The sequence below is a fragment of the Rhinichthys klamathensis genome, unplaced genomic scaffold (assembly GCF_029890125.1).
Source record: "Rhinichthys klamathensis goyatoka isolate OS25496 unplaced genomic scaffold, OSU_Roscu_1.1 h1tg000011l_1, whole genome shotgun sequence".
NCBI lineage: Eukaryota > Metazoa > Chordata > Actinopteri > Cypriniformes > Leuciscidae > Rhinichthys > Rhinichthys klamathensis.
The window spans coordinates 2,851,602-2,866,388 of record NW_026606564.1 but is presented as its reverse complement, the minus strand read 5'-3'; the positions used below and the strand labels follow the sequence as shown (position 1 = coordinate 2,866,388).

Here is a 14,787-nt window from a genome sequence, read left to right as displayed (position 1 = left end):
CCTTTTATGGATTATTTTAACTCCACCAAACAGAGAAGTGGGGAAAAAGGGGGATAAACCAATGGTTCCATATGATGTGATTAAAAAAAAATCAACCAACTGGTCATTATTGCTCCACAATTTTTAAACATATGACTGTTATTTAGCTCAGATTGTACTTTGTATTGTTTGTATTTGTATTGTTTTCCAAATAACACAAACTATAGTCACCAGAACATACCATATTTAAATATAGGCCTATGGATAAATATGTTTTGGGTAATATAGTTTGTGTTATTTGGAAAACAGTAATTAGAAACATTTAAATGCTGAAACTTGAAACACACAGGTTTCAAACCTTTCCAGTTTGTTAGTGGATAATATAGATTTTTTTACAAATCTTCATATGTCATAGATTGATGGGTCATATTTGCATGTGTGAATAAACTGATTTAAATGTATAGCTTAAGCACTCACAAAGACTAATATAGTCATCGAAATATGTAGCCACTATAGAAACTTTCATTACTTTTTTACATTGTATTCATTTTTAATAACTTTTCCAAATATGGAAATCAAAATGATTAAAGTTCAAACTAATTTAAAATGTAAATGTTTTTAATGCAAAAAATGAAATCTAATATTTCTGATATCTCCAAAAAAAAAGGAAAGAAAGAAAGAAAGAAAGAAAGAAAGAAAGAAAGAAAGAAAGAAAGAAAGAAAGAAAGTAAAGTTCAGAATTTAGTTCAGTAGCCTATTTAGAGAACAATATCAAATAATCTGTTTATTTATCTAGGCCTGTATATAATATTACAGTTCACATCAGTGGATGTTATGTTTAACTTCTGCAGATTTCTGATTATGAAAGCAGTATTTGGTGTCTGACCCAATGCGGTGTCTCTATGGCGAACAGCTGACTGCGGTACAAATGTCACTGCGCATGAGTGGAAGTAGTTGCGGGGTAGAGAGGGATAGCGGAAGAGGGAGTCTGGAAATCACAAACATGGTAAATGTAAAAAAAAAAAAAAAATACAAAAATCAAAAAACTATTATTTTACTATTTTGCGTTACAGTCACAAAATACCTATAAGCCGCTGCTACGAATCCCGTTTAGTTACTATGATATTTTGACGCCGACATTCCTTTAAATGTACCTTGCAGGAGAGTTGGTTTATTGATGAATTAATTTTTAGACAGCTCTGCAGAGCAGGTAGCTTTGAAGCTAGCGAGGTCAAAGCTGTTGGACAGCAGGGATGTCAAGATCATGTAATAAACGAGAAGCCGGACTGGTGGACCACAGTAAAGGATTATTAGTTTTTTAATCGCTTACAAACCTTGTGCAAACAGTGTGGAATTCTGCTTAAAAGCAGTTAAGCAGACAAGCGTTTTCGTGGAAGTGTTCGTGGTATATATATGTATATATGTATTTATATACACTTGTCAGTAGAGCAAATAAATTATTTATATACCCTCGATAAAATATAGAAGTGTTGGGGAAGATAAGCCATGTGTGATCCATATGCCACTGTGACATTGATTCTGATTGTGTTTGTACACAAGTATATGGTGCTGTTTTACTCACTGTTAATATACAAAATCTAACTAACTGAATCTACCTTTATGCTTCTCCTTTACCCCTATTACAGAACAAGCTGAAATCCTCTCAGAAGGATAAAGTTCGCCAGTTCATGATCTTTACCCAGTCAAATGAGAAAACAGCTTTGAATTGTTTGTCTCAAAATGATTGGAAACTAGACGTTGCTACAGACAACTTTTTCCAAAATCCTGACCTCTACGTACAGAATCTAAAGGGAACACTAGACCGGAAAAAGTTAGAACAGCTCTACAATCGGTACAGAGGTGAGCATTTATATGTTTCTGAATAAAGCCTCTTAATATCACCAAGGCTGCATTTATGTGATTAAGAATACAGTAAAAACAGTAATACTGTTAAATATTATTACATATTTAGAAAAATATAATTTAAATGAAGTGGTTTCTTTTGTAATTTATTTTTAAATGTAATTTATTCCTGCGATGTCAAAGCTGGATTTGTCAGTCTTCACACTTCAGTATCACATGATCCTTCAGAAATCATTCTAATATGCTGATTTGATGATTAAGAAACATTTCTTATTATTGTCAATATTAAACACAATTGTGCTGCTTAATATTTTTGTGAAAACTGATTTTTTTTTTCAGTATTTGATGAATAGAAAGTTCAAAAGAAGAGCATTTATTTCAAAAATTTTTTGTAACATCTATTGATTTCATAAATGTCTTTACTGTCATTTTTTAATCAATTATATAAACCTTTGATGAATAAAACTTACTTAATTTAAAATGGCACTGTATCATGATTTCCCCAAAAATTACAAATATATATATATATATATATATATATATATATATATATATATATATATATATATGCAGAAAACATTGATGGTAATAAGAAATTATCTCAGAATGATTTCTGAAGGATCATGTGACATTGAAGACTGGGGTAATGATGCTGAAAATTCAGCTTTGATTACGGTAATAAATTACATTTTAACAGAAACCAGTTAATTTTAGAGACTTTTCAAACTTGTGCGTGTGTAAATATAGTATTGTATTTAATCTTGTATTCGTTTTTACAGACCCTCAAGATGACAACAAGATCGGTATAGATGGAATCCAGCAGTTCTGTGATGACTTGGGACTTGATCCAGCCAGTGTAAGTGTACTGCTAATCGCTTGGAAGTTTCGGGCAGCAACACAATGCGAGTTCTCCAAACAAGAATTCATGGAGGGAATGGCTGAGCAAGGGTATTTCTTTTTTTATCACATCAATGTTCTCTAAATCATTTTTACCATTCACTGCATCAATTGACTTTGTCATTGTCTTGTCAAGGTGTGACAGCATAGAGAAACTCAAAGCACAGCTGCCTAGGATGGAGCAAGAGTTGAAGGACCAAGGGAAATTTAAAGACTTCTATCAGTTCACATTCAACTTTGCTAAGAATCCAGGACAAAAGGGCTTAGGCATGTTTTGGGTTCATTCTCATTTGTTACTTTAATTTTTTGCATAGTTATCTAGTGTTTTTTCAGTTTTATTGTTTTGTTTTTCTCTAGACCTAGAAATGGCAATTGCATACTGGAATTTAATATTGGCTGGGCGTTTTAAATTTCTAGATCTATGGAACAAATTTTTATTGGTGAGTATCGTTCTGTTCCTGGCTGTAAGTTGACTTTATAAACCTGAAATTTTTTTGCCCCACTGGCATCACCAAACTAAAAAAATAAAATAGTCTAGATAGATAGTCTTGCACTAAAATCACAACAATGATTGACAACGATGATGTTCATTAGGATATTTCAATAATGACATTCCTTAATTATACCTTGATTTATTAATTAATTCATTGTTAGACAAAAAAAGTTTCATCTGTGATTGTGTCTAAAGGCTAGAATACAGTACTCGACTTTTATTATCTGAACAGATTTTAAAACACAAGGCATCACACACTGCCAGACTTTCAAGTCGTTCCCACCACAACAAACTCACAAAACATGCGCTGCATTGCTAGGAGACACAAGACAATTGAAAACGATATGTATAGTCTGAAGATAAAAAAACTATGCAATTTTCTGTGAAATCTTTCAACTCTTGACTGCCAAAAATAGACAGACTGGCTCTGACTTCCAGCAACTACCATTGACACGTCCAGACTGAAAATAGGGGCAAAGATCTGGGCAAAATTTGTGTAGTGTATTCCAGCCTTTACTAGTAAAAAAATAAAATGTGTTTAATCACTAAAAACTGGATGATAACTCTTTGTGTGCTTTGCTTTTCAATTTGCAGGAGCATCATAAGCGATCCATTCCCAAAGACACATGGAACCTTTTGTTAGATTTCAGCACGATGATCACAGACGATATGTCAAACTATGATGAGGAGGGTTAGTTGGAACTTTTTTCACTAATTTAATCTCTGTTTTCTTTTGTTTGGATAACTAGTTTACATTCACAGGCCTGGTTTCACAGACAGGGCTTATATTAAGCTAGGATTAGGCCTTAGTTCAGTGAGGGCATTTAAGTAGCTGTTATAAACATGCCTTAGAAATAAACATTACTGGTGTGGATCTTGAGACAAAACAATTGCACTGACATATTTTAAGAAATGTCAGTGCAAGTTGCTTTTAGTTAAAACAGTTTAAACATCTGGGACTTAATCTGGGACTGGGCTCAGAGAGATAGTTCACCCAAAAATGCTATTTTAAGCTTCAGCAAAAACCAATGAGGTTCATTTTTGTGTTACGCAGCACGTTTGAGCTTCTGCAAGAACCAATGAGGTTCATTCTTGTGTTACGCAGCACGTTTGAGCTTCTGCAAGAACCAATGAGGTTCATTCTTGTGTTACACAGCACGTTTGAGCTTCTGCAAGAACCAATGAGGTTAATTCTTGTGTTACGCAGCACGTTTGAGCTTCTGCAAGAACCAATGAGGTTCATTCTCGTGTTACGCAGCACGTTTGAGCTTCTGCAAGAACCAATGAGGTTCATTCTCGTGTTACGCAGCACGTTTGAGCTTCAGCAAGAACCAATGAGGTTCATTCTCGTGTTACGCAGCACGTTTGAGCTTCATCAAGAACCAATGAGGTTCATTCTCGTGTTACGCAGCACGTTTGAGCTTCATCAAGAACCAATGAGGTTCATTCTCGTGTTACGCAGCACGTTTGAGCTTCTGCAAGAACCAATGAGGTTCATTCTCGTGTTACGCAGCACGTTTGAGCTTCTGCAAGAACCAATGAGGTTCATTCTCGTGTTACGCAGCACGTTTGAGCTTCAGCAAGAACCAATGAGGTTCATTCTCGTGTTACGCAGCACGTTTGAGCTTCTGCAAGAACCAATGAGGTACATTCTCATGTTACGCAGCACGTTTGAGCTTCTGCAAGAACCAATGAGGTTCATTCTCATGTTACGCAGCACGTTTGAGCTTCATCAAGAACCAATGAGGTTCATTCTCGTGTTACGCAGCACGTTTGAGCTTCATCAAGAACCAATGAGGTTCATTCTCGTGTTACGCAGCACGTTTGAGCTTCTGCAAGAACCAATGAGGTTCATTCTCTTGTGTTACGCAGGACGTTTGAGCTTCATCAAGAACCAATGAGGTTCATTCTCGTGTTACGCAGCACGTTTGAGCTTCTGCAAGAACCAATGAGGTTCATTCTCTTGTGTTACGCAGGACGTTTGAGCTTCTGCAAGAACCAATGAGGTTCATTCTCGTGTTACGCAGCACGTTTGAGCTTCTGCAAGAACCAATGAGGTTCATTCTCGTGTTACGCAGCACGTTTGAGCTTCTGCAAGAACCAATGAGGTTCATTCTCGTGTTACGCAGCACGTTTGAGCTTCATCAAGAACCAATGAGGTTCATTCTCGTGTTACGCAGCACGTTTGAGCTTCTGCAAGAACCAATGAGGTTCATTCTCTTGTGTTACGCAGGACGTTTGAGCTTCAGCAAGAACCAATGAGGTTCATTCTCATGTTACGCAGCACGTTTGAGCTTCTGCAAGAACCAATGAGGTTCATTCTCTTTTGTTACGCAGCACGTTTGAGCTTCAGCAAGAACCAATGAGGTTCATTCTCTTTTGTTCCGCAGCACGTTTGAGCTTCATCAAGAACCAATGAGGTTCATTCTCGTGTTACGCAGCACGTTTGAGCTTCAGCAAGAACCAATGAGGTTCATTCTCTTGTGTTACGCAGCACGTTTGAGCTTCATCAAGAACCAATGAGGTTCATTCTCATGTTACGCAGCACGTTTGAGCTTCAGCAAGAACCAATGAGGTTCATTCTCTTGTGTTACGCAGCACGTTTGAGCTTCATCAAGAACCAATGAGGTTCATTCTCATGTTACGCAGCACGTTTGAGCCTCAGCAAGAACCAATGAGGTTCATTCTCTTGTGTTACACAGCACGTTTGAGCTTCTGCAAGAACCAATGAGGTTAATTCTCGTGTTACGCAGCACGTTTGAGCTTCTGCAAGAACCAATGAGGTTCATTCTTGTTACGCAGCACGTTTGAGCTTCTGCAAGAACCAATGAGGTTCATTCTCGTGTTACACAGCACGTTTGAGCTTCTGCAAGAACCAATGAGGTTCATTCTCGTGTTACACAGCACGTTTGAGCTTCTGCAAGAACCAATGAGGTTCATTCTCTTGTTACGCTGCACGTTTGAGCTTCAGCAAGAAACAATGAGGTTCATTCTCGTGTTACGCAGCACGTTTGAGCTTCAGCAAGAACCAATGAGGTTCATTCTCATGTTACGCAGCACGTTTGAGCTTCTGCAAGAACCAATGAGGTTCATTCTCTTGTGTTACACTGCACGTTTGAGCTTCAGCAAGAACCAATGAGGTTCATTCTCTTGTGTTACACAGCACGTTTGAGCTTCTGCAAGAACCAATGAGGTTCATTCTCGTGTTACACAGCACGTTTGAGCTTCTGCAAGAACCAATGAGGTTCATTCTCGTGTTACACAGCACGTTTGAGCTTCAGCAAGAACCAATGAGGTTCATTCTCGTGTTACACAGCACGTTTGAGCTTCAGCAAGAACCAATGAGGCTCATCCTCTTGTGTTACACTGCACGTTTGAGCTTCAGCAAGAACCAATGAGGTTCATTCTCGTGTTACGCAGCACGTTTGAGCTTCAGCAAGAACCAATGAGGTTCATTCTCGTGTTACACAGCACGTTTGAGCTTCAGCAAGAACCAATGAGGCTCATCCTCTTGTGTTACACTGCACGTTTGAGCTTCAGCAAGAACCAATTAGGTTCATTCTCGTGTTACGCAGCACGTTTGAGCTTCTGCAAGAAACAATGAGGTTAATTCTCGTGTTACACAGCACGTTTGAGCTTCAGCAAGAACCAATGAGGCTCATCCTCTTGTGTTACACTGCACGTTTGAGCTTCAGCAAGAACCAATGAGGTTCATTCTCTTGTTACGCTGCATGTTTGAGCTTCAGCAAGAACCAATGAGGTTCATTCTCTTGTGTTACGCAGCACGTTTGAGGTTCAGCAAGAACCAATGAGGTTCATTCTCGTGTTACGCAGCACGTTTGAGCTTCATCAAGAACCAATGAGGTTCATTCTCGTGTTACGCAGCACGTTTGAGCTTCTGCAAGAACCAATGAGGTTCATTCTCATGTTACGCAGCACGTTTGAGCTTCAGCAAGAACCAATGAGGTTCATTCTCTTGTGTTACACTGCACGTTTGAGCTTCAGCAAGAACCAATGAGGTTCATTCTCTTGTGTTACACAGCACGTTTAAGCTTCTGCAAGAACCAATGAGGTTCATTCTCGTGTTACACAGCACGTTTGAGCTTCTGCAAGAACCAATGAGGTTCATTCTCGTGTTACACAGCACGTTTGAGCTTCAGCAAGAACCAATGAGGCTCATCCTCTTGTGTTACACTGCACGTTTGAGCTTCAGCAAGAACCAATGAGGTTCATTCTCGTGTTACGCAGCACGTTTGAGCTTAAGCAAGAACCAATGAGGTTCATTCTCTTGTGTTACGCAGCACGTTTGAGCTTCAGCAAGAACCAATGAGGTTCATTCTCTTGTGTTACGCAGCACGTTTGAGCTTCTGCAAGAACCAATGAGGTTCATTCTCGTGTTACGCAGCACGTTTGAGCTTCAGCAAGAACCAATGAGGTTCATTCTCGTGTTACGCAGCACGTTTGAGCTTCAGCAAGAACCAATGAGGTTCATTCTCGTGTTACGCAGCACGTTTGAGCTTCAGCAAGAACCAATGAGGTTCATTCTCATGTTACGCAGCACGTTTGAGCTTTATCAAGAACCAATGAGGTTCATTCTCATGTTACGCAGCACGTTTGAGCTTTATCAAGAACCAATGAGGTTCATTCTCGTGTTACGCAGCACGTTTGAGCTTTATCAAGAACCAATGAGGTTCATTCTCGTGTTACGCAGCACGTTTGAGCTTCAGCAAGAACCAATGAGGTTCATTCTCGTGTTACGCAGCACGTTTGAGCTTCAGCAAGAACCAATGAGGTTCATTCTCGTGTTACGCAGCACGTTTGAGCTTCTGCAAGAACCAATGAGGTTCATTCTCGTGTTACGCAGCACGTTCGAGCTTCTGCAAGAACCAATGAGGTTCATTCTCATGTTACGCAGCACGTTTGAGCTTCTGCAAGACGTTTGTTTTCGCACGTCAAGCAGTTTCGGTTAAGCTTCTGTTTATGATTGCTGATCAATGTTTATATGTGAATAAAAGCCTAAATTCAATCTGTTCGTCATATAAAGTGATCGAGTCTCATCAGAAAATTTGGCTAAACTGCTCAATTCATATGGATTAGTTTCACGATCTCTTTATGAACTTTCTGAACCGTCAAAGTGGTAGTTGCGTAGACTGTCAATGAAGGGACTGAAAGCTCTCAGATTTTATAAAAAATATCTTCGTTTGTGTTTTGAAGACGAACAAAAGTCTTACGGGTTTGGAACGACATGAGGGTGAATAAATAATGACAGAATTTTAATTTTTGGGTGAACTATCTCTTTAAAGGCGCATATATATCTGGACTCGGCGCAGTAATATCATTACTCTTCTAAAAAAAATCCTCTCCCCCATCTCCGGAATGATGATATTACTGCGCCGAGTCCATAGATATATATGCGCTGAGTCGAAGTACTCCCAAGCACTTGCTATGGTATTCCGCCATACATTATAGTTATTCATTTTACACGCTTAGAAAAGCGCAACGTTTTATTTTGTGTCACCATTCTTGGTCGAGTTACACTACACGTGTAACTGTATTTACCGTAATTCCTCAAATAAAGACCGGGGCCTTTATTTACATGAACTGCAGATGGTAGCCGGCTTTTATTTGAAGCAGGCTTTTATTAGAGGCAGGCCTTTATTTCTAATTCGCGATCCCCGCCCGCCCGCCAGCCAAGTTTCCATGGTGACGCGTCATGCTTGGCACGTGTTCACCACAGCCAAAATAGCGCTGTATGACAGATGTAGCGCTTTTATTTCTAAATATTAACAAACTTGCTTACCATGTCATCAACTATCTTCTATTCTGACTCTCAAATCCTCAAATGTAAGTGAGTTTGTTTTGTCGTTTAAAACCCTTTATAAATTATCTTGATCTGTAACGTGAGATGGGCACCGCAGTTCAGAGATTCCTGTCTGTTGGATTTGTTACGTTACAGCGCGTGAATTCTTCAGTTTCTCCCGAAATACATGAAAGTAAGTGGCCGGTGAACTGGGAGAAGAATAGAGTAAACTTTATAGTTACTTACACTGTGTATCTGATATGAATAAAACACGTCGCCAAATATATTTGAATGGATTGTTATTGCTGCTTCCATAGACACCATTGTGTATTTTACAAACTATAAATGTATTGTTTTGCTATAAATCATATCTATTTAAATGTCTGAAACCTAAAATAAACATGTGGTTAAAAACACTGAATAGTTGTGATATGACAACCGCTGAGCGAGTCCGTCTTTGAGTGTACACTAATTTTTCCCCGGCCTTAATTTGAGACCGGCCTTTATTTGTCCGCGTTGACCACGCCCCCGGCCACTATCAGAGGCCCGGCGTTTATTTGAATACCGGTCTTTATTTGAGGTATTACGGTAAATAGGGAAAACGTGGAGGTTGCTTCTCTGCTTGGAATCGTAATGAATGAACTGGGCTAAGCTAAGTGCTATCAAAGTTTCGCCGCAAGACGGAGCGATTTAGTGCACGCAGAGGTATGTATCAACTCGTCTTAGTTAAGGGAATAACAGTTTAATATGAAAAAACGGTGGAGTATCCCTTTAAGCCTTGTCTGTGAAACCAGGGGACAAAGTGTTATAATTATGGCTTCTTTTAATCCTAATCTTAATCATGTGAGAGAAATTCAAATGAATATGAATCTCCTATTAATGATATGTCTGATTTTTCCCATTTTTTGTAGGAGCATGGCCAGTTCTTATTGATGATTTTGTGGAGTTTGCGCGGCCGTACATTGGCACCAAAAGTACAGCTGTATAAGTACATTCCTTCTGAGGGCCGTCTGGACCTCACAGAAAACAAACAGCTTCTGCGGAGCACAGAGGACTGAACTGAGATCTGCATTGCCTTTTCCAAGCCCTCAGGACTGAGACATTTATACAAACCAGAGACATTAAAGGCATCTTTTCTCTTCAGTCATCTAATGGTGGTTTGGGCTTTTATCTTTTGGGGCCATTTTTGTTGTTTTGTTTCGACTTCATACAGGATCTTATTCAATCTCTGGGACTTCAGCGGTCTCATCCAGAGGAAGCAGTTTGTCGAACAAGCTGTCACAGATACAGTTAGGAAAAGTCAAAAATCGTCATTTTAATACTCCACGTGCATTCTTGCTTTGAATGTTTGTTTCTTTCCAATTGGTTTTTATGAAAATTATACGTTAACGTTCTTTGATTGTTCTCTCTCTATTTTTTATAAAACAGAGTAGCTGGTGTCTTGAGAGCCAGTCACATTTGCTTTCTTTTTGTGTTTTATTGTGACTTAATGTACTTTTTCTGTTGATATCCAGACAGTGATTTCACTTTGCTTGTTTGGTTTTGATTAAATCGATAGGTCATAATAACTGAGAATATTATATTTTACAATCCTAGAAATAATATTAATTTGAACATTACCTCAGTTGTTCTTGATTAATGACTCCATTTGATGTATTGATATGCTGTGTTTGCAGTTCATTCAGCACTTTGATAAGTCACATAATCCATACAATAAAATCAGGTTATAGTTGATGAATAAAGTCAGATGGCCTTGAAAATATTTTTTTGTGTCTGGTTGTCAGCGAATGTTTTTACACAACCTAACTCCCTTTAACGTTCCTTGAATTGCTTAGATAGTTCTTAAAAAAACTCATCTGACACTCATTTTGTTTAAAACATGTATGGCTTTCATTCTTTTGTGGACTTATTTCTAACCCTAAAACAAAAGATTTTTCTAAAGAATGTTGGTAACCAAACTGACTTTCATTTTATGGATTAAAAAACATTAAAAGTCATTTATTTTCTTTTATAAGAAAGAAAGTCATACAGGTCAAAAAACACTGTTTACTCGCCCTCATTTCTGGATTTAAATTGGTGTCTATTTTGATATGTCATGTGTGTATGGGTTTGTAAAGTATTTAGGTATTAAGATCACATTAAAACATATAACACATACAGCAGTGGTCAACAGTGATGTCAGGCCTAATAAAATGTAGGGTCGTTAAAAACAAAGATCCCCTCTGGACATCACTTTTTAAAATATAATTTTTGTTTCATACATTTTTTCACCTGTTTTATGTTTGACTATATACAGTGAGGAAGATAAGTATTTGAACACCCTGCTATTTTGCAAGTTCTCCCACTTGGAAATCATGGAGGGGTCTGAAATTGTCATCATAGGTGCATGTCCACTGTGAGAGACATAATCTAAAAAAAAATATCCAGTAATCACAATGTATGATTTTTTAACTATTTATTTGTATGATACAGCTGCAAATAAGTATTTGAACACCTGAGAAAATCAATGTTAATATTTGGTACAGGAGCCTTGCAATTACAGAGGTCAAACGTTTCCTGTGTAGTTTTTCACCAGGTTTGCACACACTGCAGGAGGGATTTTGGCCCACTCCTCCACACAGATCTTCTCTAGATCAGTCAGGTTTCTGGGCTGTCGCTGAGAAACACGGAGTTTGAGCTCCCTCCAAAGATTCTCTATTGGGTTTAGGTCTGGAGACTGGCTAGGCCACGCCAGAACCTTGATATGCTTCTTACAGAGCCACTCCTTGGTTATCCTGGCTGTGTGCTTCGGGTCATTGTCATGTTGGAAGACCCAGCCTCGACCCATCTTCAATGCTCTAACTGAGGGAAGGAGGTTGTTCCCCAAAATCTCGCAATACATGGCCCCGGTCATCCTCTCCTTAATACAGTGCAGTCGCCCTGTCCCATGTGCAGAAAAACACCCCCAAAGCATGATGCTACCACCCCTATGCTTCACAGTAGGGATGGTGTTCTTGGGATGGTACTCATCATTCTTCTTCCTCCAAACACGGCGAATGGAATTATGACCAAAAAGTTCTATTTTGGTCTCATCTGACCACATGACTTTCTCCCATGACTCCTCTGGATCATCCAAATGGTCATTGGCAAACTCAAGACGGGCCTTGACATGTGCTGGTTTAAGCAGGGGAACCTTCCGTGCCATGCATGATTTCAAACCATGACGTCTTAGTGTATTACCAACAGTAACCTTGGAAACGGCGGTCCCAGCTCTTTTCAGGTCATTGACCAGCTCCTCCCGTGTAGTTCTGGGCTGATTTCTCACCTTTCTTAGGATCATAGAGACCCCACGAGGTGAGATCTTGCATGGAGCCCCAGTCCGAGGGAGATTGACAGTCATGTTTAGCTTCTTCCATTTTCTAATGATTGCTCCAACTGTGGTAGTGATGTGACATTTGAACCGAGGCGTCGGAGCTTGTGTCGAGAAAAAATGGGCGTGCCAGATGAAGCCGCGATTCGAGGCTTGTGTTGTTAACGTGAAAATCACGTGACTAATGACAAACGAGGCCTCGGTTTGTGCGAAAACGGCCCAATCCCAAATGGCACACTTCATGTGCTCTTTCGGTCTTGTGGACTTACAATGGCTGCCGCGTGCGCGTGTCCGTTAAGTCCGTGAGACCGCAGTGTGTCCCATTTGTCATTTTTAGATCTCAGAAGGGTGCTCGCGAGCGCCCCCTCTGCGGTCGATTTGCGCCCTTGATGCGCACTTTTGCCGAGCCCACGCTGATGCGGACTCCACAGCAGACTTCTTCCCGACATTCAAAGCGGCGTTACGTCGCGAAAGTGCGGACTCAGAGGAAGACCGCGAGTGCTTAGGGTTCCATTTGGGACAGGGCCTGAGTGTCGCTTCCGGATAAAGGGGGTCCGAAACTCGCGCCACCTTCTGGGTGTTGCAGGAGTAGTGTCAGAGAGTTAGAGAAATCTCGCATTGTTGTTATTGTGTCATATATGTGTTAGGGCTGTATTACATTATATCAGGTTAGAATACTTATAGTATATTGTTATTAATAATTATAGTAGCTATATTATAGTCTTGTTATATTAATTAGATAACATTATTTGGATTGCTTTGGATTTTTGGATCTGGACTGGACTGCTTTTTGTTTTGGATTGCCCTTTTGGATTTGCCAGCAAGAAAGAGGAGATCCTCCCCTGTCTGTGTACGGACATCATATGTCATCTGCTCAGGTCATTGGTTCAGAATTAATTACTTTGGCTGTTACTTTTTTGTACAGTAGCTAGGTGTCACTAGTGAGCAATGCTGAATGAAGCTTCCAGTAATGAACCTTTGGGTGAAGCAATGGGCTGTGAGCATAGACAGTAAAAGAAATGGACAGAGCGACCCCATTGATTTCAACGGAGAAGACTTGAAGCCATAGACAGTATAAGAAGTGGACAGAGCCATCTCATTGGAACTCAGTTGAGACAGTTGAAGCCCATTTTTAGCGATTTTTGAGCACTTCCGTTCCTGACGCGCAGACTCAAACCGACTCAAACTAAGCTTGATGACGTGAGCAACCTGTCTTACAGACGTTAATCTTCTAGTAGCTGTGCTTGAAAATCGCCAACGTTAATCTTGCAGAGACAGGGAACTTGAGCAAAGAGTTCTTTGGAGTAAGTAAGGAGTAAGTATTCCGTTGCTTTTATGGACTCATTATCTATGGGCTTCTCCCTTGACGGGACGTCCCCCCGATTGCCTGCGAGCTTCTCCTCCTGTCTGTACGGTAACTTCTGTACAGCGCGACAGAGAGTCGAGTGGTTATGACGCAATCGTTAGCCTATTTTTACTAAATCTGTTTCTACGGGGCCTTAATGTAACATAGAAGGTAATGGAGCACTTTATACATTGTCGTGTTTCTTTAGAAATAAATAATGGACAAATGGAGTCTTTAAACGCCTCAGATTTAAAGTTATTCGCTGTCAAAGTGACGCCAAAATGAATGGGAGTCAATGGAAATGCTAACGCAAGTGAAGTTCTGCTACAACATGGCGGCACCCAGCCGGCTTCAACTTCCGGTCGATGGATTTTTGAAGCCTTTGAAGATTTTTGAAGATTTTTCAAGCCCTTGCTTGAAGCCCGATTATTGCACTTCCTGTCTGATGTCTGAGCGACTGCGCAGGCTCAAAGCGTGACGACAGTCTGGCAGTTGAAAACCTTAGCTGTGCCAAGACAAATCTGAATCACCTAATTCCTCAAAAACGTTGTTGAAATATTTTGTCCCATTGCTTTTATAGACTCTCTATCTATGGGCTTCTACCTTGACTTTGTGCCTCCATGTCCTCCTGATTGCCTCATAGACAGTTAAAGATTCCCTGCGAGCTTCTCCTCCTGTCTATACGGTAATGTCTCTATTGTGCGACAGAAAGTCCCGTGGTTATGACGCAATCTTTAGCCTATTTAAAAAAAAAACGGCTTCTACGGTGCTATAACGTAAGATACAAAGTAATGGAAGATTTTATACATTGTCGTGTTTCTTTAGAAATTAATAATGGACAAATGAATTCTTTGGACGCCTCAGATGTAAAGTTATTCGCTGTCAAAGTGACACCAAAATGAATGGGAGTCAATGGGATGCTAACAGCAGGTGATGGTCTGCTACAATGGCGGCTCCCGCGAGGCTTCAACTTCCGGCTGATGGATTACCCCCTTGGCTGTGAGGTCTCAGACTCAGTGGTTCAGGAAGCCTCATTTTGCCATCACTATTTTTTTCACCAA

At 39.8% G+C, this 14,787-nt stretch overlaps 1 protein-coding gene across 1 annotated transcript; it reads left to right on the top strand.

Moving 5' to 3' along the window:
• Positions 1–891: 891 nt before the first annotated feature.
• On the top strand, positions 892–10,794 carry dcun1d1 (DCN1, defective in cullin neddylation 1, domain containing 1 (S. cerevisiae)). Its single transcript, XM_056264058.1, has 7 exons — positions 892–985; positions 1,626–1,839; positions 2,622–2,790; positions 2,876–3,006; positions 3,097–3,179; positions 3,827–3,923; positions 9,944–10,794. Exons 1-7 carry the CDS (start codon positions 908–910, stop codon positions 10,018–10,020), a joined length of 849 nt encoding a protein of 282 aa, XP_056120033.1. The 5' UTR covers positions 892–907; the 3' UTR covers positions 10,021–10,794.
• The last annotated feature ends 3,993 nt before the right edge of the window (positions 10,795–14,787 follow it).